Genomic DNA, 22,961 nt, shown 5'->3' with positions numbered 1-22,961 from the left:
AGATCTCAGCCATTTCGAAGCACACTCCTCACAGCACTTGCCTGAGGATGAGACCTACTGTTTCCCCCCTCAGCACATGCTGGCACAGTTGTTGTCGTAAGCAATGTTCCCTCTAAGCCACAGAGTCTTGTGAGCAAAAATTCTAGTTTGTGAGCTACTGGTATTAACGTTGTGAGCTACTGGCATTAAGTTGTGCTCTGGGGCCAACCTTCCTGAGCTAAGACAAAAATGTGTGAGCTGGAGGCTAAAAATCTGCGAGCTAGCTCACACTAACTCAGCTTAGAGGGAACACTGGTCGTAAGTAACAGAAGCCATCGTGAGGCCAGCATTCCAAGTCTCAATGGCGTGAAGAATTTCTCACTTTGCAGGGATATCTTACTGCAATTCCCAGGGAGACAGGCCATCGTCCATGAGTACAGAAAGCAGCTGTGTGGGCTCTGGCCTGCTTGTGCTTCCTCGTTAGTGAATACAGCAGGGGTGGCCAATGGTAGCTCTCCAGATGTTTTTTGTCTACAACTCCCATCAGCCCCAGCCAGCATGGCTGCTGGCTGGGGCTGATGGGAGTTGTAGGCAAAAAACATCTGGAGAGCTACCGTTAGCCACCCCTGGAATACACAATTCATGAGCTGAGGCAAGCGTCAACGTATTATCAGAAGTAACAGGGCGGTGGATCTGATCTTCCAACTTTTCCAACTTAAGTGGCTCTTCCACTCAATTGGCAGAAGGCTCTTTAGACTGGAGGAAGACTTCAGGCTTGAGCCAAAAGGAAAGGTGGGATATATATATATATTTTTTTAAGATTATTCTAAGGGCCTAGATTAGGCAAGATGCTGGGAGATCCATTGAAAAGATTCTCCCAACATCTTTCAAAGGCCACTACTAGCTTCGTGGGGTCTAATTCAGATCACAGCTGAAACACAGGAGCGGGGGGGGGGGGGAGAGGTGTTTTAATCCTTTCTCCTCCACAAAGTATTGCTTAGCAAAGCCAACCTCCCCCCATTGTTATAAAGAAAGAAAAAAGGCAAAGATAGGGTGACTGTCTTATTCCCTTCCAGAGTTACTAACAACCTATGGCAGGGGTGTCAAACGTGTGACCCAAGGGCCAAGACCAGGTCCCTGGAGGGCTTCTATCAGGCCTGTTAGCAACTCACTGCCCTCTGCTTCCTTCTATCTCTTTTGCTTCCTTCTGCATCACAGTATGCTTTGCCAAGATTGCTCAATTGCACAGGAGCTACACAGCAAAGCCTCTATTTCTCCATTGTCTGACCACCACATAAAGCAACTTATGTACAGAAGCTCACAATGTCCAGCCATTTCATGTTTCCCCCTGGATCTTAGACACAAAGCACTGACCATGAGATTTCTGTAATGAATGTCAATAAATCAAAAGAAGGTTTGCAACTTGCAGACACACACCTGAGAAACACCTGAATAGCATACACAAGATTGCTACAGCATAGAAATTGTCTCCAGATTTTGTTGCAATGATTCAGAGCAAGGTGTCAATTATGAGAAAAAAATAAACAAAGGATTGCAAGAGTGCTAATCTTTTAAGCATATTTTATTTTAAGTTTTTTTTTAAAAAAAATTGTTTGTTTTTTAAAAAAATTGTGTTTGTGTCCTTTACAAAGTTTATATTTCTGCTACCTGGCATTACATTTTATGACACACATTGCCCGCCCTGACAAGATCTCACATATGTTGAATCCGGCCCTCATAACAAATGAGCTTGACACCCCTGGCTGAGGATGTTGGTTTCCGAGTAGTCGCTACTGGCCTTTAAAAAGAAAACACTGCAACAATCCGGTCATTGATCTTGACTTAGCTCGACATTAAGATGTTTTGAAAAGCAAAGAAACATTGCACTTTACACAAGAGAAAAGAAGAAGAAAGAAATCTTACCCGTAACCTTCTCTCAAATGCAGAGATGCTGCCCTTAGTCTGTTCCTTCCTTTGCCGCCACTCGATAAGGTTGGAATTGTGCTCCCCAGGTAGAGAGACGTTGCATTTTCCTAAAGTGGGATTGGCAACACCTGCCAAGATATGCGGTTCTGTGTTGAGGGTGACCTCCATTCCACTGGCGAAGGTGACTCTCAGAGACCCGTCTGGGCTGACCCGATAGATATTCTGAGTGTTTTCTGTCCGTAACAAAACAAGGGAGGGGAGAGAGTTCAGATCTCCAGCTTTGTGAAGCAAATGTTAGGTGTGCAAAGGTTGCATTGATCTGGAGTTTGGCGCCGCCGACATCTGTGTGTTTTCATAACTCAAAATCGGTAGACTTCATAGATATATTCATATGCTTGGAGCCTAGTATTGACAGGAATTAGAGACGCATTGAACCTTGAATAAAGGCCCTCTATTTTCAGAGGCTTTTCAAAAGGCTAACTTTAAGTTTAGTTTTTCACATCTGCAAACTTTAGTGTTCTACTGCCCTCATCACGGTGACTATATAATACTGAAGAAGAAGAATTGCAGATTTATACCCCGCCCTTCTCTCTGAATCAAAGACTCAGAGCAGCTTACAATCTCCTTTATCTTCTTCCCCCACAACAGACACCCTGTGAGGTGGGTGGGGCTGAGAGGGCTCTCACAGCAGCTGCCCTTTCAAGGACAACTCCTATGAGAGCTATGGCTGATCCAAGGCCATTCCAGCAGCTGCAAGCGGAGGAGTGGGGAATCAAACCTGGTTCTCCCAGATAAGAGTCCACGCACTTAACCACTACACCAAACTGGAACAGATGTCTGGGACCTTCCAGAGTAGAAAGAGACAACTAAGGCAGGGCATGATGGAGGTTTATACAATTATGCATGAGGTAAATAGAGTGGACAGAGAGATCTTTTTCTCGCTCTCCCAAGGCATTAGAATTCATGGGTATTCAATGAAGTCTAGGGACAGTAGATTCAGGACAGATAAAAGGAAATAACTTCTTTACACAACAAGTGATTCAAATGTGGAATAGGGGAGGTAATGACGGCCACAGACACAGACAACATTAAACAGGGATTAGGCAGATCCACTGGGGATACATCTATCGGTGGCTACTAGCCATGATAATTAAAGGGAACCACTATACTCATAGGCAGTAAACCTCTGAATAACAGTGCCGGGAGGCAACATCAGGAAAAGGACAATTGGTCTGAGCCAGCAGAGCTCTTCTTATGCTTTTACGCACTGGAATTTAACTGTATAGCTCAGGTTTTAAAAAGTGAATGTTTAATAGCTAAAAAATGAAGTTTTAATGCTGGATATTGTACTCTCTCAGTAACTGAAGGCTACTAGAAACTTACCTGATTTACAATGAAATACATAAAAATAAATACGACAAAAAGGTAAAATGATTTATTATGGTTCAATAAGTATTATATAGTCGCACTAATTCTGTATTTGACTGTTCATGGTGGGAACAGGAGGCTGGGCAAGGCAAATTTCTGGGACAGAAAAAACCTTCATGACCCCAACTGACAATCTTTGCTGGGAGAATGACAACAAAAGTGTATCCCTGATGATTCTCCTCGGTGGCCTGATGCATCTTTGACTATGCCAGGGCTTTTTTTTTTGCAGCAGGAAGTCCTTTGCATATTAGGCCACTCCCCTCTGATGTAGCCAATCCTCCAAGAGTTTAGAGGGCTCTTAGCACAGGGCCTACTGTAAGCTCCAGGAGGATTGGCTACATCAGGGGTGTGTGGCCTAGTATGCAAAGGAGTACCTGCTAGAATTCCACCCCTTCTCCTTCGCATGTTAGGCCACACACCCCTGATGTAGCCAATCCTCCAAGAGCTTACAGGGCTCTTAGTACAGGGCCTACTTTAAGCTCCAGGAGGATTGGCTACATCAGGGGTGTGTGGCCTAATATGCAAAGAAGTACCTGCTAGAATTCCACCCCTTCTCCTTTGTATATTAGGCCACACACCCCTGATGTAGCCAATCCTCCAAGAGCTTAGAGGGCTCTTAGCACAGGGCCTACTGTAAGCTCCAGGAGGATTGGCTACCTCAGGGGGGTGTCAGCCTGTCCTGGAAGGGGCTGCCTGAAGGCAAGGCCGGATCAAGGGGCAGAGGGGGCAACCGCCCTGGGTGCCAGAGCTCCTCCAAAAATAGGTAGATCTTCATGGTGGGAGGATAGTGGGGTGTATGCCATTTTTTAACTTTGCCCCCCTCCAAAAATAGGTACATCCGGCCCTGCCTAAAGGACCAAGTTAGCAGATTAGGGGTTCTGCTGGATCCTGGGCTACAGGTGGAGGCTTGGGTCTCTTCCCTGGCACAAAGCTCTTTCTACAAATGGACCTTGAGCTTGTCTGGAGGTTCTAGCAGGGGAGCTCATCTATTGTATACCCTTGACCGAAGAATAGTACATTCCTATCTGGGATGGTTGTCCTCTTCCACTGAGTGTGTAGCTTCGGGAGCGACGCACATGGAGAGGTGAGGGAGGGAGGGGACACCCGCCTAGCCAGCCAGATCAGCCAAACCAACGCTGGCGATCAATGGGGTGACAGATGCCCTCACATTCACAAAGCGCCTTCTATCAACCTCAACTGATATACCAGCTACAGCCATTCCTTGAAAAGAGTGATCTGGCCGCAGCGATCTATGTTCTTATCACATCTAGGTTAGAGCACTGTGACACACTTTACTTGGGGCTGTCTTTGGAGTTTGTTCAGAAACTTCATTTGGTCCAAAACATAGCAGCCAGTCTATCATCAGGAGCTGCATACAATTTGTTTTATTTCATTTTTATTTATTTATGGGATTTCTATCCCGCCCATCCCACCAAAGCAAGCTCAGGGTGGGTTAAAGACAGGATATAATATCATCATTGAACATAAGAATATAAAACATAAAAATTTCTCAATAAAAAAACGTGCGATAAGCAGTTTAAAACAGCAAGGAAGCAATATCTCTTGGAGTCTGCTCATTAACATTCAAGTATCAATTCATAGAATTCATGAGCAGTTAAAGAACAAGTCTGGGCCAGTTGCAGCAGGAGGGGCCGATCCTATCAATCGTCTACTGCCTTGGCTAAAAGTCTGACGTAAGAGCTCCGTCTTACAGGCCCTACGATAGTAAAAGCCAGTTTGGTGTAGTGGTTAAGTGTGCGGACTTTTACCTGGGAGAACCGGGTTTGATTCCCCACTCCTCCACTTGCACCTGCTGGAATAGCCTTGGGTCAGCCATAGCTATCGCAGGAGTTGTCCTTGAAAGGGCAGCTGCTGTGAGAGCCCTCAGGGTGTCTATTGTGGGGGGAGAAGATATAGGACAGGGGTGGCCAACGGTAGCTCTCCAGATGTTTTTTGCCTACAATTCCCATCAGCCCCAGCCAGCATGGCCAATGGCTGGGGCTGATGGGAGTTGTAGGCAAAAAAAAAACATCTGGAGAGCTACCGTTGGCCACCCGATATAGGAGATTGTAAGCCGCTCTGAGTCTCTGATTCAGAGAGAAGGGTGGGGTATAAATCTGCAGTCTTCTTCTTCTTAAGTCCCACAGGGCCCTGATCTCTATAGGGAGCTAATTCCACCAGGTCAGGTCCAGAGCTGAAAAGGCCCTAGCCCTTGTGGAGGCCAAGAAGACCTCTTTGGGGCTGGAGGCTACCAGCCAATACAAGAATCTAACAAACTTGCCTATCTGTTTCCAGGCAAAATGCAAAGTGCTGGTTCTTACCTATATGGCCTTGAACAGCCTGGGGGCAAGATACCTGAAGACTGGCCTCCTCTCATGCTATTTTGCCCTCCAGATAAATCTTCCCAAGCCCTGCTACTTGTGTGTCCACCTGCAGATACGAGACTGGTAGTGACTTCAGGGGACATCTTGCCCTTGGAACGACTTCCTTCCTTGAGAAACGTGGTACCTACTGGATTGTCCTTTAGGCACCAGACCATGACAGGCAACATATAAATGTTTTAAACAAATGAATGGGAAGCAAGAACAGCTGTAGAAATGTTTATCCTTTCAAACAGCACTGCAACCAGCTGACCTAAGGCTTCTTCCAGCCTCATGCCAGGGTCCAGTCCCACCAATCTGGCACCACGTGCAATTGTCAAATGCATTGTACTTTCCAGGGCTTTTTTTTTTTTTTTTTGCAGCAGGAACTCCTTTGCATATTAGGCCACACACCCCTGATGTAGCCAATCCACCAAGAGCTTACAGGGCTCTTAGCACAGGGCCTACTCTAAGCTCCACGAGGATTGGCTACATCAGGGGTGTGTGGCCTAATATGCAAAGGAGTACCTGCTAGAATTCCACCCCTTCTCCTTTGCATATTAGGCCATACACCCCTGATGTAGCCAATCCTCCAAGAGCTTACAGGGTTCTTAGTACAGGGTCTACTGTAAACTCTTGGAGGATTGGCTACACTAGGGGTGTGTGGCCTAATATGCAAAGGAGTTCCTGCTACAAAAAAAAAGCCCTAGTACTTTCTATCAAATGCATTATACTTTCTCCCTGGTGGAGATGCTGGACCGATGAGTCTGTAATTTCCCAAATCCCCTGGCTCCCACTATGAAAACTGGTGTCACACTGGCTACATTCCAGCTTTTGGGAAAGGAGACTGATTTCAGTCATAGGTTGTGCGCTTGATTCCCTCCCATTAAGGGAGGGAAGGTGGCTCAGTGGCAGAGCATCTGCGTGGGAAGCAGAAGGTCCCAGGTTCAATCCCTGGCATCTCCAAAACAGGGTCCAGGCAAATAGGTGTGCAAAACCTCAGCTTGAGACCCTGGAGAGCCGCTGCCAGTCTGAGAAGACAATACTGATTTTGATGGACCAAGGGTCTGATTCAGTATAAGGCAGCTTCATATATATGTTCATATTAAGATCAATGAGACTGATAAACGTTTAACTTTGGATGGATTGCACCCAGGGCTAAAACAAAAAGTAACAGCTTGGAGACTCTCATGGCTGGATGCAGTCCCATCCGTTTAAACTTGTCTGATCAGTTCATTCTTATCGGCTTTACAACAATCAAATAGGAACTAGCTTTAAAACGCCATAGAAAACAGATGGGCAGAGCTCTGCTAAATGCATTCAGCAAACATAAAAACCGCAAGAGATTAGACTTTCAAACACGGCAAAGCCAAATGTACTTTTAACTACCTTGTTTTAGTGTGTAAATAGTGGAGGTAGCGGAAAAGTTTGTAGCTGTGACCACATTTTCCCGATTTGAAGTGTCGAGTTCGACTCTCAACAGTTTTTCGATATCATTATGGAAGCTGCTGACCTCACCGGTGGGAAAGGTTGCGTTGGTTAAATGACCGTCCGAGTCATACCTGGTAAAATAAACCAGCCAAAAAACAGTTGATAGCACGAAAAGACAGACAAATCCAGTAGGAAAAGACTACACATCGAACATAAGTTCTAAATACTGAATGCTGATGTTACACAAACAAATGGGGATTAGAGTAACACTTCATTATCCCAGACGTAGCACGGTTGTTGACTGTGACTCATTTCATTCCGAAATAATCTGTGAGTTCTTAAATCTTCTGGATTAATATAGTTGATAATGAGCTTCTTACTTGTTATATATGGGCAAGGTGACTGAGTACATGCTGGGTGACTAGCTATGAGTACCTAGTTCAAAGCAGGGCTCCTTTGCATATTAGGCCATGCCCCTCTTATGTAGCCAATCCTCCAAGAGCTTACAGGGCTCTTAGAACTGGGCCTGCTGTAAATCCTTGTAATAATAATAATAATAAAATTTTATTTATACCCCGCCCTCCTTGCCAGGGCAGGCTCAGGGCGGCTTACAGGCATGGCAAAGCCATTGAACAATAAAACAGTTATACAATTCAATAAAATTACAATTTACTATTAAATTTTTACATAATCTAAAAACAATCTAAAAACAGTCTAAAATATCTCTATTCGGTGTTATCTCAGTTATTAATATTTGTGATGGCGTGATGTTTATTTCAAGCTCCATCTTGAAAGGCTAGCCAGAAGAGGGCGGTTTTGCACGCCCTACGGAATTGACTAAGATCCCGTAGGGCCCGCACCTCTTCCGGCAGCTGGTTCCACCATTGGGAACATCAGGGGTGTGTGGCCTAATATGTAAAGGAGTTCATGCTACAAAAAAACCCCTGCCTAGTTAGATGATTAAGAGGCGGCTTCAGTCCCTCCAAAAGTTCTGTCTTGTCCCCAGTGTTGTTTAGTATATATATGCACTTACTGATTGATACTCCTCAGAGGTTTGTAGTGTGGTGTCATCAGTAGGCTAACCACACCCCTGTTCATCCCCCCCCCCCCTTTTAACCCAATTGGAGGAGTTCCACTGAATTCCCTGTGGGATGCTGCAGGATTTGGGAAACCCAGCTGAAATTTAATCCAGACAAGACAGAAGCGATGATTATTGACAGAGCTTCTGGAAGTAGGCAGGGCTTTTTTTTTGTAGCAGGGACTCCTTTGCATTCTTAGGCCACGCACCCCTGATGTAACCAATCGTCCAAGAGCTTAGTACAGGGCCTTCTGTAAGCTCCAGGAGGACTGGCTGCATCAGGAGGGTGTGGCCTAAGAATGCAAAGGAGCTCCTGCTACAAAAAAAGCCCTGGAGGTAGTAAAAAAAAAAAGTACTGGGTCTTGATGGTTCTCTTCACTATTTCCTAAAGGAGTGGCTTCACAATACAGGGGTGTTTTCAGACCCATGCCTTGTTCTTGAAGGTGGCATGGTAATGCCCAATAAAATTTATTTCTATAGTCATCTGCAAGGCCTCCTTAAGGGCTGCTATTGAAACCATGTTCATTCTAGTCCAGGGGCATCAAATTCATTTGTTATGAGGGCCGGATATGACATAAATGAGACCTTGTTGGGCCAGGCCATGTTGGGCCGGCCATGTGTGCACCTATTTAAGATTAGGTAACAGAGACATAAACTATATAAAGGACACAGACACAATTATATATATATATATATTAAAAAACTTAAAATACGCTTAAAATGTTAGCACTCGTCGGTCTTAAAGGTGCTTTCTGTGCACTTCTCCCATGGGATCCAGGGAACTGGGCAAAGGAAGTTCTGGCTCTTTCCTTTCTTCCCCAGGGGATTGGGGGGGGGGGAGCCTCACCCAATAGAAGGAAGAGAGGCTTGGCTCAGTAGCTCTGTTCTGCGATTGAGAGAGCCTGGAAAAACAAGCTCTGCCTCCCCCCCTTCCTCCCCAAGGGAGGAGCCTCAGCCAATGGAAAAATAGAGGTTTTGCTCTGTAGCTCCTGTGCAATTGAGCAAGCCTTGCAAAGCCAACTATTATGCAGAAGGAAGCAAGATATAGGGAGAAGGAAGCAAATGACAGCCAGTTGCTTGGGAGCTTGATAGGAGCCCTCCGGGGCCTGATTCAGCCCCCAAATTGCATGTTTGACACCCCTGTTCTAATCTACATTACTAGATGTAGATGAATACATCTAGTCCTGTTCTAGTCTAGATTACTAGATTAATCCAGATGAATACATCTAGTCTAGATTACTAGATGTAATCATCTAGATTACTAGATGAATCTAGTCTAGATTACCAGATGCACTGTGCGAAGAGCTGCCTTTGAACTGACCTCAAATGCTGTGCCACATCTCAAATTGGGCAGCAGGAAACAGGACACCTCTATTCTGGAGAGGTTACCACATCATGTTTGCTTTTGGGCTGCATTCAGTACTGATACATTCTTTCAAACCCTGCATAACTTAGCCCAAAGATCTCTTAGGAAGCACTGCCAACATGAGCTTCCTTCTGCATCCTAGAAATCTGAGAAACTACTTCCCACATCCCCTTCCTTTCGTGAAGTAAGACTTCCTAGAGATCAAGATGAGACTGAATTTTAAACACGGATGGATGCAATTCAAGTATCTTCATTTCAATTTTGTTTGCCCCTGGTGAGACATGCGCCGGCAAGCTGTTGTTTTTGCACCAAATTTGTCTTTCCTTGTATTGAACTCTCCATGTTAACATTAACACATTTTTCAGTGTCATTTTATTGCATCAAGTGCCTATTAAGAACATGTATCTTATAAACAGAGCAAAAATGCCGGATAAGTTAAATTGGCATAAAAAGAAACCAAAGAATCAGCAAGGCCAGTAGAGAACATGAGGCAAACCAAAAGCAAGGACAATGATTACACATTAAATCAAACACAAACAAAGCACATTCTGGATCATCTCTAATTGGAGTGGGGCAGGGCCTCCTTGATAGTGGCCCCTAAATTACATGAGTCCCGTTCCCCTGCTAGGGAAGCTCACAAGCCTGCCTCTCTTATTGCCTCTGCTGTTTAGTTCACTGCACTGCTGAACCACTGTCTCCTTTGTCTTTCTTCTACTCATGTTTACATGATTTTAAAATGCTGCCATTGCTCTTTAAATATAATTTTATTGGTAACATTTCTACTTTACACTCTCCCCTTGGGCAAGTTGTTAGAAAGGTGGCATATCAATAATGGAAAGAAAGAACCAGCCAATCTGGACTGAATTCAGTGATCCATGAGCGTACTAGCACAAAGTATACAGATTTTATGAGATTTGGTGCTTTCACTTGCTTGGATGCAATGCATCAAAGCAACCACAAGAGGTCACTCTGTGTCCAGGGGAAAAAAAATGAAACAGAAGGCACCAAATAATCAACTTGGCAGTTTTCTTTTAACATTTGATCGCTTGAAGACGTTTAAATGATCAAAATAATCCAGCACAATCAGGTGCATGATCTAGACTTTGTCCTTACAGGTGTGTGTAACACACCGCATCCTGCCGCAAGGCCTGGGTATACATGGATTACCCCTTCCATAGGAAGCTGTCCAGAGTGAGAACAGAACAGGAAAAAATAATGGAGCTACGGAGCCCGCCCTGTGGGTCTTCTCAGGAGGGAATCCAGGTGGCCGGCTGTGCAGGTTTTTGCTACTTGGGCTTTGAGGAGGTCCGGCCAAGGTTGGTTCACCTGAACACCTGAGGCTGCTTCATACTGAATCACATCCTTCGTCTATCAAGGTCGGTATTGTCTACGTAGACTGGCAGTGGCTTTCCAGGGTCTCAGGCAGAGGTCTTTCATAGCACCACCTACCTGGTCCTCTCCAGCAGAAAGGCTGGGGACTGAACCTGGGATTTTCTGCATACCAAGCAGATGCTCTATCTCTGAACCACAGTCCTTCCCAAGATTGCCACTCAATCTAACGGGCCAAGCAAAACCTAGAGCAGGATTGCCAGTGAGAACGCCAGCCTTGGGACATATTAGGCCACATCCCGTAATGTCACCATTGTGATTTTGGGCAGCAGGTAGCTTGCTGGCCTTTTCATTGGAGGGGGGGGGTGCAGCCCAGGAGAGCCCCAGGCAAGCAAGGCCTGCTTGGGTTGGCTGGATCTCTGGCCAGCCCAAGCAGGCCTCACTCGCCCAGGGCTCTCCTTTCTTGCATCGGGTTGCTTTGGGCTGGGGGAGGCATATGTTAATGAGTTATACTAATGAGCCCCGCCACCTATTTTTTTACAATATGACTCCTGGGGGGGTAGGGTTGCCAGATCCTGGCTGGAATACTCCTGGAGATTTATGGGTGGAGCCTGGGGAGGACAGTGGAGTACACTGCCAGAGTCCACTCTCCAAAACATCCATTTTCTCCATGGGAACTGATTTCTGTAGTCTGGAAAAGAGCTGTTATTCCAGGGGATCCTCAAGTCCAACTGGGGGCAGGCTTCCCTACTTTCGTGAACAAGATTTGCCAGGTTGGTTGAAGGGAAAGGCTGACTTTAATCTTTTGCTTTTCACTCCCTGTGAGTGGTCTGCACCAAAATTAAAATTCTTGCAGCCCAAATGATTGTGCCAAGGAAAGCTGTGACCTGTAACATGTGCAAGTTATGCAACTGGGACAATTTACATCATTTCCTCTTAAGTGAAGTATTCATTCTACAAATTGTATTACTTTGCACAACATTTTGGCTTTGTTAGTTGTGGGAAGGACCGACGCTGAAGCCACACTCACAAGCACTGTCAATCTTTATCAGCTAATTCTATGGCTTCTTTGATTATAGCAGAGATCGCCATATACGTACTTTCAAGCATACGGTAGCTCTGGGGCGTTAAGGCCCAGAACATTTTTTAAAAGAGAGAAAGAGAAAGTACGGAGAGCATAGGGTTGCCAATCCCCAGGTGCGGGCAGGGGATCCTCTGGTTTGGAGGCCCTCCCCCTGCTTCAGGGTCATCAGAAAGTGGGGGTAAGGGGGGGAAAGGAAAATGTCTGCTGGGCGCTCCATCATTCCCTATGAAGACTGATTCTCATAGGCTATAATGGAGAATTGATCCACAGGTATCTGGGGCTCTAGGGGGCTACATTTTGAGGTAGAGGCACCAAATTTTCAGCATAGCATCCAATGCCTCTCCTCAAAACACCCTCCAAGTTTCAAAAGGATTGGACCAGGGGGTCCAATTCTATGAGCCCCAAAAGAAAGTGCCGCTATCCATTATTTCCAATGGAGGGAAGGCATTTAAAAGATGTGTGGTTCCTTTAAACGTGATGGCCAGAACTCCCTTTGGAGTTCAATGATGCTTGTCACAACCTTGCTTTTGGCCCCACCCCCAAAGTCTCCTGGCTCCACCCCCAAAGTCCCCAGATCTTTCTGGAATTGGAGCTGGCAACCCTAGGTGAACCACTTTGTGAGTTTTGCTGCAATCCCGCAATTGTGGCCTGTGTAGCACAGCAAAACTACAGCAGCTTCACTATGTGAATCCTTACCATTAAAATGACAAGGTATCTTCAAAAACATATCCTCTCTCGAATTACTGCCAAGGGCAGAATGATGACATCTCTTTAATTCACCTTTGGGAGTCTTGCCCAAATGTGCAAGGAGGGTTTTTTTTTGGGGGGGGGGGAGCGATTTCCTCTAAAGTTAATAAGATAACCCACGTATCTGAACCCTTCATAAGATTTTTAAAATAACCTGCCAGTGACTTGTCATGTTTAACTTCTCTCTTTCTTTTTCATGTTAGCAGCTAGGGCTGATCAGAACCCAGTTCTAGAAAACCAAATGCAATTTTGACATCCGGCTTTGGCACAAGAAACAATAACATACTGCCCTTAGGGGAAAACGCTCACATCAGATAAAACCTGCTAAGGGACGGGGCAGTCCAGAAGGCTTTTTCTGAGAGACGGCAGCAGCGACAAACACCCAAACCAAGCTCCCTCCCATCCTCCGAAGCACTCACGATCATCTGGACTAGATGTTCTAAATTAAAAAGTAATTTCTCACTTACTATATATATTACTGTCCTCTTCTCTCGCTCTCTTTTTTGGATATATCACCTGCCTTTTGATATTTAGCACTGGTAAGTTTCAGATCTTTTTTTATTTTTCTTAAATCTTCTGTTGAAATTCATACCGGCAAACACAATGACACCAATGCAAAGTCTATGCAGTCCTCCCTTCCCCAAAAACATAAGGTTTAGAATATCAAAAATATGCCATATGTGTTTCAATAGATTTTTTTTTTTAAAAAATACGTAACCTTAGCTTTCAGTTCATCATCCATCAACTGCTCTCACTTAATCAGCAAAAGCAACTGGCTTCCACCAGCCAAAGCTTTAGTTCATTAATCTATCATCCCAAACTGATTAAAATGTACAGCCTTAATTAAACAAACAAACCCAGAAACATATCACACCTGCTTTAATAATTTTAGGATATATTGCCAGGCCTGAAGCATCCCAAACTCTTGCTATGCTGTGCTGCATCAGGGCTTCAAGAATGAAGGAATCGGGGATGTACCCCCTGGATCCCACTGGGCCTGCTTCCTACCCACCAGTCCAGCTACCTTTATTTGCCTCTGCAGGACTTTTTGATAGAAAAAGCCCAGCAGGAACTCATTTGCATGTTAGGCCACACCCCTGATGTCACCATTGTTTCACACAGGGCCCTTCTGCGGGAAAAGCCCAGCAGGAACTCATTTGTATATTAAGCCACACCCTCCGATGTCACCATTGTTTCACACAGGATTTTTTTGTGGGAAAAGCCCAGCAGAAACGCATTTGCATGTTAGGCCACACCCTTGATGTTGTCATTGTTTCACACCGGGTCTTTTTGTAGAAAAAGCCCAGCAAGAACTCATTTGCATATTAAGCCACACCCTCTGATGTCACCATGGTTTCACACAGGGTCTTTTTGTGGGGAAAGCCCAGCAGGAACTCATTTGCATTTTAGGCCACACCCTCAATGTCAAGCCATCCAGAACTGCATTCCTGTGCGTTCTTGCTAAAAAAAAAAAAGCCCTGCCCCAACTGTTGTCATAAGCTCCATTTGCAAAATCACACTTCATTTGCTTCCATCTTCGAGTCCAGAGAGTTGGGATTTTGCACGAGGAGACAGTACGAAGCTTGACAGACCAGTACCCAGACTCTGAACAATGCACGTTTCTGTGTTCAATGCGGCTGCAGTGTGAGGAGTATTGTGTTGGCTTTGCCTCCTGCAGCTGCCATTTGAGTTGAGCTCAACTTCCCTTGGCAGCCATTTTGAGGAGGTGCTCACCATCCCCTTTCAAAATTTCAAAGATCCCCACAGGCTCAAAAATGTTGGGAACCCCTGGACACTAGCCTGAGAGATTCAAACTACTATTCTGCCATGAAACTTGCTGGGTGACCTGGGGTCTGCCACTGGCCACTTGCCTTGCCTGGGGAAGGAACCACATATATCATTGGAGCTCCATGCAGAAAATGCAAACTGAAAACACACTAGAGAGAGACACCACCTTTTAAAAAAGCAGTCAGGATGACTCCCAAATACAATTAAAAACATTGGCTAAATTGCCCTGACCCGGATAGCCCAGGCAAGCCCGATCTCGGAAGCTATTAGGGCCAATCCTGGCAAGTACTTGGAAGGGAGACCTCCTTGGAATACCAGGAGTGGGAGGCCGAGGCAGGCTGTATCAAGCCACTTCTCTGAACATTCCCCATGCCCCTGTAGAAGTTGCCATGACTTCCAAGCAATGTTCCCTCTAAGTTGTGGAGTCTTGTGAGCAAAAATTCTACTTTGTGAGCTACTGGCATTAAAGTTGTGAGCTACTGCATAAATTGCTTTGCTCTGGGGCCATTTTTCCTGAGCTAAGACAAAAATATATGAGCCGGAGGCTAAAAAACTGTGAGCTAGCTCACACTAACTCAGTTTGAGAGCCAGTTTCATGTAGTGGTTAAGTATGCGGACTCTTATCTGGGAGAACTGGGTTTGATTCCCCACTCCTCCACTTGCACCTGCTGGAGTGGCCTTGGGTCAGCCATAGCTCTGGCAGATGTTGTCCTTGAAAGGGCAGCTGCTGTGAGAGCCCTCTCAGCCCCACCCACCTCACAGGGTGTCTGTTGTGGGGGAGGAAGATAAAGGAGATTGCGAGCCGCTCTGAGACTCTGCTTCAGGGTGGAGGGCAGGGTATAAATCCAATATCATCTTATTCTTCTTAGAGGGAACATTGCTTCCAGGCATGCACATGCACGCATGCACACACGTACACACACACACACACACACACAAATACAAAAAAATACAGAAAAATATATTGGCTAAATTATTGGTAAGCTATTTCAGAATAACTTACTCATACACAGTTGTCCATCCATACTCATTACTTTTGGTTGCTAGAAGACCCGAGTTGCCAGGATAGGTCATCAAGGCTAAATTGTAGCCTTGGGCGTAGACCCTTTTGAGAATACCGTTGCTGCTTATGGTCAGCCAGTATACCTGTCCCCCTGGCATCACCAGCCACAGAGGCAAACCGCTGGCATCTCTGCGAATGTGAACCGAATTCCCATTGCTGTTGGTAACGGTGCCAAGTTCGCCTTCCCCGTTGTACGTGAAATTGTACATGTAGTCTCTCGTAATTAGATTGAGTGTGTGTAGGTGAGTCCCGTTGCTGGTGAACTGATACAGTTCCTGGTCTGCTGGGGATGCGATCTCATAAATATTCATGTCATTGAGATGAGCCTTATTTCGACTGACTGCACGGATGCGGATGTTGCCAAGGTCAGCGATGTACAATGTGCCATCGGGAGATACCGCTAGCGAAGAAGGAGCTTTCAGCTTTGCGTCTTTGGCATACCCACCATCGCCTGGGGAGAAGAAAAAGAGAGAATGGCTTTATTAATACTCTCTACATTTTAGCCTGGCACAGAATTAGAAGCCACAGTGTATCGCCAGAATTTTTTGGGGGTAAAACAATCAATAAACCAATATTTTCCTCCAATGGATTTAAATCCCGTTATCTGGAACCAGTGCCATTCTGAACGAAATGTAACTTAACAACTAAACAGCGAGGCACAGTTATGCTGTTTGTGCTAAACCCTCAACTGTTCTGGCAGGCAAAACTATTATATTCTAATGCCTATGCCAAAAAGGTTGGAGTCAAAAGCGTTCTGCTTGCCAGTTCTGGCACACAGGCAAACACACAATTCTGTCTTTAGTCAACATCTATTCATTACATTGAGCTGCTTGCATTTTAAGGCTGTGCAGATAAATCATACAACGCCAGTGGAATTTACTGGTGTGGCTGGGTAATTTCAAACGCTGAACACATGAAGCTGCCTTATCCCAAATCGGACCACTTGTCCTTCAAAAGCAGTACTGTCTACTCAGACTGGCAGCAGCTCTCCAGGGTCCCAGAAGAAGAAGATATTGGATTTATATCCCGCTCTACACTCTGAATCTCAGAGTCTCAGTGGTCACAATCTCCTTTACCTTCCTCCCCCACAAGAGACACCCTGTGAGGTGGGTGGGGCTGAGAGAGCTCTTAAGCAGCTGCCCTTTCAAGGACTGCTCCTGCGATAGCTATGGCTTATCCAAGGCCATTCCAGCAGCCGCAAGTGGAGGAGTGGGGAATCAAACCCGGTTCTCCCAGATAAGAGTTCACACACTTTACCACTACACAAACTTTCACATCACCAACTGCCTGGTCCTTTTAAATTGGAGATGAGGTGGACTGAAGCTGGGACCTTCTGCATGCCAAGCAGAGGCTCTACCACTGAACCGTGGCCCCTCTGCTTGACTCTCCAGGGTCTCAGCTCTCTCACAACATCTACTGCCTGGTCTTTTTAATCGGAGATGCCAACAGATGAACCTAGGACCTTCTGCATGCCAAGCAGAGGCTCTACCACTGGGCCCTTGCGGGGGGGGGGGGCGGTAGATAGAAATGCATACTATATAATGAGAGCCATCCTAATGTGGTGGTTAAAGTGCTGATCTAGGGCGGGGTGTCAAACATGCAGCCAGGGGGCCGAATGAGGCCCCCCAAGCAACTGGCTCTTGTCTGCTTCCTTCTCTCTCTGTCTTGCTTCCTTCTGTATCTCAGCTTGTTTAACAAGGTTTGCTCAATTGCACAGGAGCTCCAGAGCAAAGCCTCGGTTTTCTCCATTGGTTGAGGCTCCTCTGCCTCCTTGTCCCCTGGGGAGGAAGGAAAAGAGCCAGAGCTTCCTTTGCCAAGTTCCCTGGATCCCATGGGAGAAATACAAAGAAAGCACCTTTATGAACAAGTGCTCATGTTTTAAGCATGTTTTATTTTAAGTTTAAACAAAACAAAACAAAACAAAAAACTTTAGTCATGTTTGTCGGGCTGAAACCAGACAGCCGGTTTGGGGCGGCTGGCAGCCACCTCGAACACAGCCGGCTGGAAACAGAGCACCCTGGAACTTCCAGATGGCTCTCGAGGAAAGGGGCGGGCCGTGGACGGGCAGGGAACATCTGGAACGCTCACGCATTCCGCTCGCGGCTCCCCAGGCGCTCCTCCGGTGCTCTCCGGCCTTCCAGACGGCCGGGAGCTGCCTCAAAGCCGCCCCAGTGAAAAGGGACCACTTTTGCAGTAGTCCCTTTTTGAGCTGGGTGGTTCATCTTTGAGGACGGGGTAAGTTCGGGACAGGGTCGGCCAGTGGATGTTGCCGTGTGCACGGATCTTTTGGGTTGATCTCAGAGGCGTCTCTGAGTCGACTCAAAGTGCTGGTCTGTAATCAGCCTCTGTGTCCTTTAAAAAGTTTATATCTCCGCTACCTAATCTTAAATAGGTACGCACATGGCCCAGCCTGACATAGCCTGCTCTCATTTAGGTCAGAACATAACAAATGAGTTGAACACCCCTGGTCTAGGGTCGAGGAAACTCAGGTTCAAATCCCCACTTTGCCACGGAAGCTTGTGGGGTGACTTTGGGCCAGTCACATATTCTCAGCCTAACCTATCCCACAAGGTTGTTGTGAGGACAGAATGGAGGAGAGAAGAAAGACATAAGCTGCTTTGGATCACCATTGGAGAGAAAGGAGGAATATAAATGAAGTAAATAGAATAAATAATAAAATACTTCAAATGCAAAGCTAAGCTACAGCCTGCCTTGGGGGTAAGGCAGCCAACACTGGATTGGGAAATCTCTCGATCTTTGAGGATGGGGGAGGCGGGATTTGGGGAGTGGAAGGACCTCAGTAGGGTATAATACCACAAAGCGGGGCTGGATTAAACCCTGTGGAGGCCCCTAGGCAGTCAACATTTTGGGGACCCCCTCACAATTTATCTTAGAGTTGGAGTGGCCGCCCCTCTGTCTGTGGCCCCTGCTGCAGCCTGCAGGCACCTTCTCAAAAGCCTCTTTGACAAAGCTGTGGGGGAGAGGCAAAGAGAGGCAAACTTGGTGATGATGCCAGCATCAGCTGCACCAGGCAAGTCGGGCAAAGAGTGGCTCAGTTGCTGGCTGTGTGTGGAGGCTGGGAGGGCTGCAAGCAGGGGGAAAACTGGGAGGAGACGCTGGCCTGGGGCCCCTAATTGTTAATCCAGCCCTGCCATAAAGTCTACCTTCCGAACAGCTATTTGGTCAACCGTAATTCCCCACCTAGAGGTTGACAACCCTACTTGGGGGGCCTTCCTCCTCTACTGATAATCTGCACCCCTGGGTTTCTACCCCAGCAGTTCTACCGGTGGAATACACACCACAGGATCGTATGCAGCATTTTATTGGGAGGATGCAACTTTAAACTGAACTTTAAAGTTGCGCTAAATTACCACAACGACACTCGTCTCCAGGCAGATCTTTGCAAATGACACATATATGGTTGGTATAATTAATCATCCTACATTTAATGATTTTAATCATCCCTATTCTGATGTAAAGTCTGAGGTCATCTATGTGCTCCGAGATACATCATACACTGTTCAGTGATGAACAGCTTGTATTAAATGAATGCCTAAGTTTGTCATTTGGAAGGAGGAAAGGGAAGACACGAGGCTGATGAAAGCCTCGGATCAAATCCAATATCTTCTATCAGTGGAGCCTGGAGTCTGGTACAGATGCCAGTACAGGTAAAACTGAACAAGGTGAGTCATGCTTCCTGGGCTCCTTTTCCATGCATTGATCATAACTTCAGAACAACGTACAGACAGGCTTCAAATTAGGGTTGCTAGGTCCTTTGGATCTGCCGGTAGGGGATGGGGGGGTGAACTTACAAGGAACAAGAAGAAATGCTGAAAATAAATGTAATGTGAGCCAGTCTGGTGTAGTGGTTAAGTGTGCGGACTCTTAACTGGGAGAACCGGGTTTGATTCCCCACTCCTCCACTTGCACCTGCTAGCATGGCCTTGGGTCGGCCATAGCTCTGGCAGAGGTTGTCCTTGAAAGGGCAGCTGCTGTGAGAGCCCTCTCCAGCCCCACCCACCTCACATGGTGTCTGTTGTGGGGGAGGAAGCTAAAGGAGATTGTGAGACGCTCTGAGACTCTTCGGAGTGGAGGGTGGGATATAAATCCAATATCTTCTTCTTATTATTATTTGACCCAGACGTGATGTAGGCATGTCGGGGGGGGCACCCTCTGGTTTTTGGGCAAAACTCTATGTTAGGATTAGCTTCCACCATAGAGTGTCAACCCCCAATGTCATCAATGTGCCTATGTCACTTCTGGGTCATGTAGGCATGTCATGTTTGGTGCAGAGCGGCAAAGCTGCAGTACTGCAGTCTGAACTCTCTCCTCACGACCTGGGTTTGATCCCGGCAGAAGCTGGGTTCAAGTAGCTGGCTCAAGGTTGACTCAGCCTTCCATCCTTCCAAGATCAGTAAAATGAGTACTCAGTTTGCTGGGGGGAAAGTGTCGATGACTCAGGAAGGCAAAGGCAAACCACCCCGTAAAAAGTCTGCCGTGAAAACATTGTGATGTGATGTCACCCCAGAGTCGGAAATGACTGGTGTTTGCACTTTACCTTTTTTTTAAAAAATGAGGGGCAGAGATGACTGCCCAAAACTTGGTGAACCCCTCCAGAATGGGGGGCTCTGGCATCCCTATTCTGGATTAAGTGTAAGTAGAGCAAATGCAGGCTCTGAATGAACAGTCTTTACCCTTAATTTTCGCAGTAATGAATCACACTGTATGCAAAGACCTCCAATGCAGAAGGTATGATCGCTGTAGGCCGACATTGTTGCATGTCCACCACCCATATACACATTTCTAAAGAGTTAGATTATCTGAAGAACACTCAGTTTAAACTGTATAATCATTTTAATGTTTTGACTGGTTTTTAATGTTTGATTGTATTGTTACCCACCCTGAGCCCACTTGCAGGGAGGGGGGGGGGAATAAAAAGTCAAAATAATAAATAAATACATTTGAACATCGGATGCTGTTAATCTCAAAATACTTCTGTTACTAGGATAACCTGTTTGCAGAAATCTTATCTGAAGCTAAACTCTTCCAAGATCCTCTGTCATGTTTGAAAAAGGTAATTTTACACTCCTGCACAGCATTCTCTCTCTCTCTCTCTTTTTTCTCACTTACAACTCAGTCTGCTTTTTCCTCTTGCTGCTAGATTTGATATTTGGCCTAAGACCTCAATAATGAACCAGTTGCTTCTATTCTCCCCTCCTAGCTTCATATATAAAGTACAATTACGCTTCCTGATCATTAAGAATCATTGGTTCAAGGATTGCAGTCTAAACCTTCTTTTTAAAATGTTTACAAGACAGTCTTTTAAAGCAGAAACCCAATAATAATAACTTGTGGTACATTCAGAATAGACAAAAAGCTAGCACTTCATGCAGCATACAATTAATTTGTAGAATTCACTACTACTTACAAGAGAGAGAGATAGACACGCACGCATAGAAAAAGTTGCTTAAAATGACTTTAAAAGGATTAGACAGATTCACAGGGGACAAGACTATTGACAGCTATTAATGGAGATAGCTAACTTAAAGTTCCACGTACAAAGGTACTATACCGGATGCCTGAAACAAACAATCAGGAAGAGTCATAACCTTCACCCCCTCCTTATAAACCTCCAGAGCAGAAAAGGTTCTAATTTGCAGCAAGAGATATCAAAATATTTCCTGCTTTGCTCTGCCAGCTTCCAGGTGTATTGTAATTGGGTTCTATAGAATGGATTTACTGTCCTTTTATTCACCAAAACTATTCTTTTTCTGAAGTCATCCCTGTCTCAGAGGGATCAGACTGGAAACAAAAAAGCATCTCCAGCGCACAATACAGTAGAAAGAAATAAGTACCTGAGAAACAGTCACAATTGGGGTCAATTTTACAATCGCAATCCGTCGGGGCTCCGGCAATGATAGAGATTTCACCATTGGTCGTGACCTGCTGTATACGGTTGATCTTCCTTTCGTCAGTCTCGGCAATGTACAGAACTCCGCTGTGAGAGACGCTGATGGCTCTAGCAGATTCAAGGGTAGAGTGAATTGCCACCTTGCTGACCAAGACGTGGTCTATGCCGGGCACCTGGCAGTGAATAGGGCGGCCTGCAATAATTCGCACGCGCCTGTTTTGAGAAATCTGAAGTACGATGTTATTGTCCAGAACATATAACGAATTGTCCACTGGGTTGACAGCAAGGTCTGTTGGCCACTCTAAACGGACCTGCAAAGAGAAAAGAACAATCTCAAGGAACACAATTACCCCAATTCTTGCTACTACCTGTGAGTAGAGGTAACACTATTAGGGTTGCCAGATGTCCTCTTTTCAGAGGACATGTCCTCTCTTTTCGGTGTCCATCCTGTTTTGAGCTCTTTAAAAAAAACTTATGAAAATGCCCTCTCTTGGCGTTGGGAGGCTGAGCCCACCCTACAGTGGAGGGAAGATTCAACTTAAATAGCAGGGATATTTAAAATTAGATCTGTCCTTGTGATCAGTTGTTTGAAGTAGTCAGTTGGGAAATATGACCTCTTCTTTGCTTTTAAATATTGTAACCCTAAACACGATGGATGTGCAAATGTCTACTACTGGAAGAGATGTCAGACATTCTGTGACAGATTTCCTGAGGTCTAGGCACTACTTTACAGGCTTTCCCCCTCTGTCGAATACACTTCCCCACCTACACCACTCCATCAGGGCTCCTAGTGGGAAATTAAAATACAAAATAGTTCAAGAGGAAATATTATGGGCTTGAGTATAAACCCAGCCTGGACTGATTGATAACTGAGGTAAACTGACAGGGATGAGGCGGCTTGCTTTCTATGAGTGAACAAGAACAACATTTTAGAAAAATACCTCAGAAAAATTTCAGAAAAAACACACACAGCTGAGGTAAATATTAACCCTTATCCAGGAATTATTTAGGCTTCATTTTATACATGCCTCAGGAAAACATTCTTCTGGGCAGGTTTACGGTTGTCAGGCTGAGCCTGGCAACTGGCTTGGTGGTATGGTGTGGAGGCAGTATCTTAACTATAATGAAATTAGTTTTGGCTACAGGAAAGGAAAGGTTCCCTGTGCAAGCACCAGTCGTTTTCGGCTCTGGGGTGACACTGCTTTCACAACATTTATGGGGAGGTTTGCCATTGCCTTCCCCAGTCATTGCACTTTCCCCCCAGCAAGCTGGGCACTCATTTTACTGACCTAGGGTTGCCAAGTCCAATTCAAGAAATATCTGGGGACTTTGAGGGTGGAGCCAGGAGACTTTGGGGGTGGAGCCAGGAACAAGGGTGTGATAAGCATAATTGAACTCCAAGGGAGTTCTGGCCATCACATTTAAAGGGACAGCACACCTTTTTAAATGTCTTCCTTCCATAGGAAATAAT

The 22,961-nt window shown here is 45.7% G+C and overlaps 1 protein-coding gene across 1 annotated transcript in view; it reads right to left on the bottom strand.

The window, feature by feature from the left end:
* TENM1 (teneurin transmembrane protein 1) overlaps window positions 1–22,961 on the bottom strand; it is a 713,021-nt gene that overhangs the window by 51,523 nt on the left and 638,537 nt on the right. The window contains 4 exon segments of the mRNA XM_060250020.1: window positions 1,903–2,138; window positions 7,083–7,255; window positions 15,520–16,030; window positions 21,435–21,801. Of these exon segments, the coding sequence (XP_060106003.1) occupies window positions 1,903–2,138; window positions 7,083–7,255; window positions 15,520–16,030; window positions 21,435–21,801 (1,287 nt within the window).

The sequence above is a fragment of the Heteronotia binoei genome, chromosome 11 (assembly GCF_032191835.1).
Source record: "Heteronotia binoei isolate CCM8104 ecotype False Entrance Well chromosome 11, APGP_CSIRO_Hbin_v1, whole genome shotgun sequence".
NCBI classification, from domain to species: Eukaryota; Metazoa; Chordata; class Lepidosauria; order Squamata; family Gekkonidae; genus Heteronotia; species Heteronotia binoei.
This window is presented reverse-complemented; position numbering and strand designations above follow the sequence as displayed.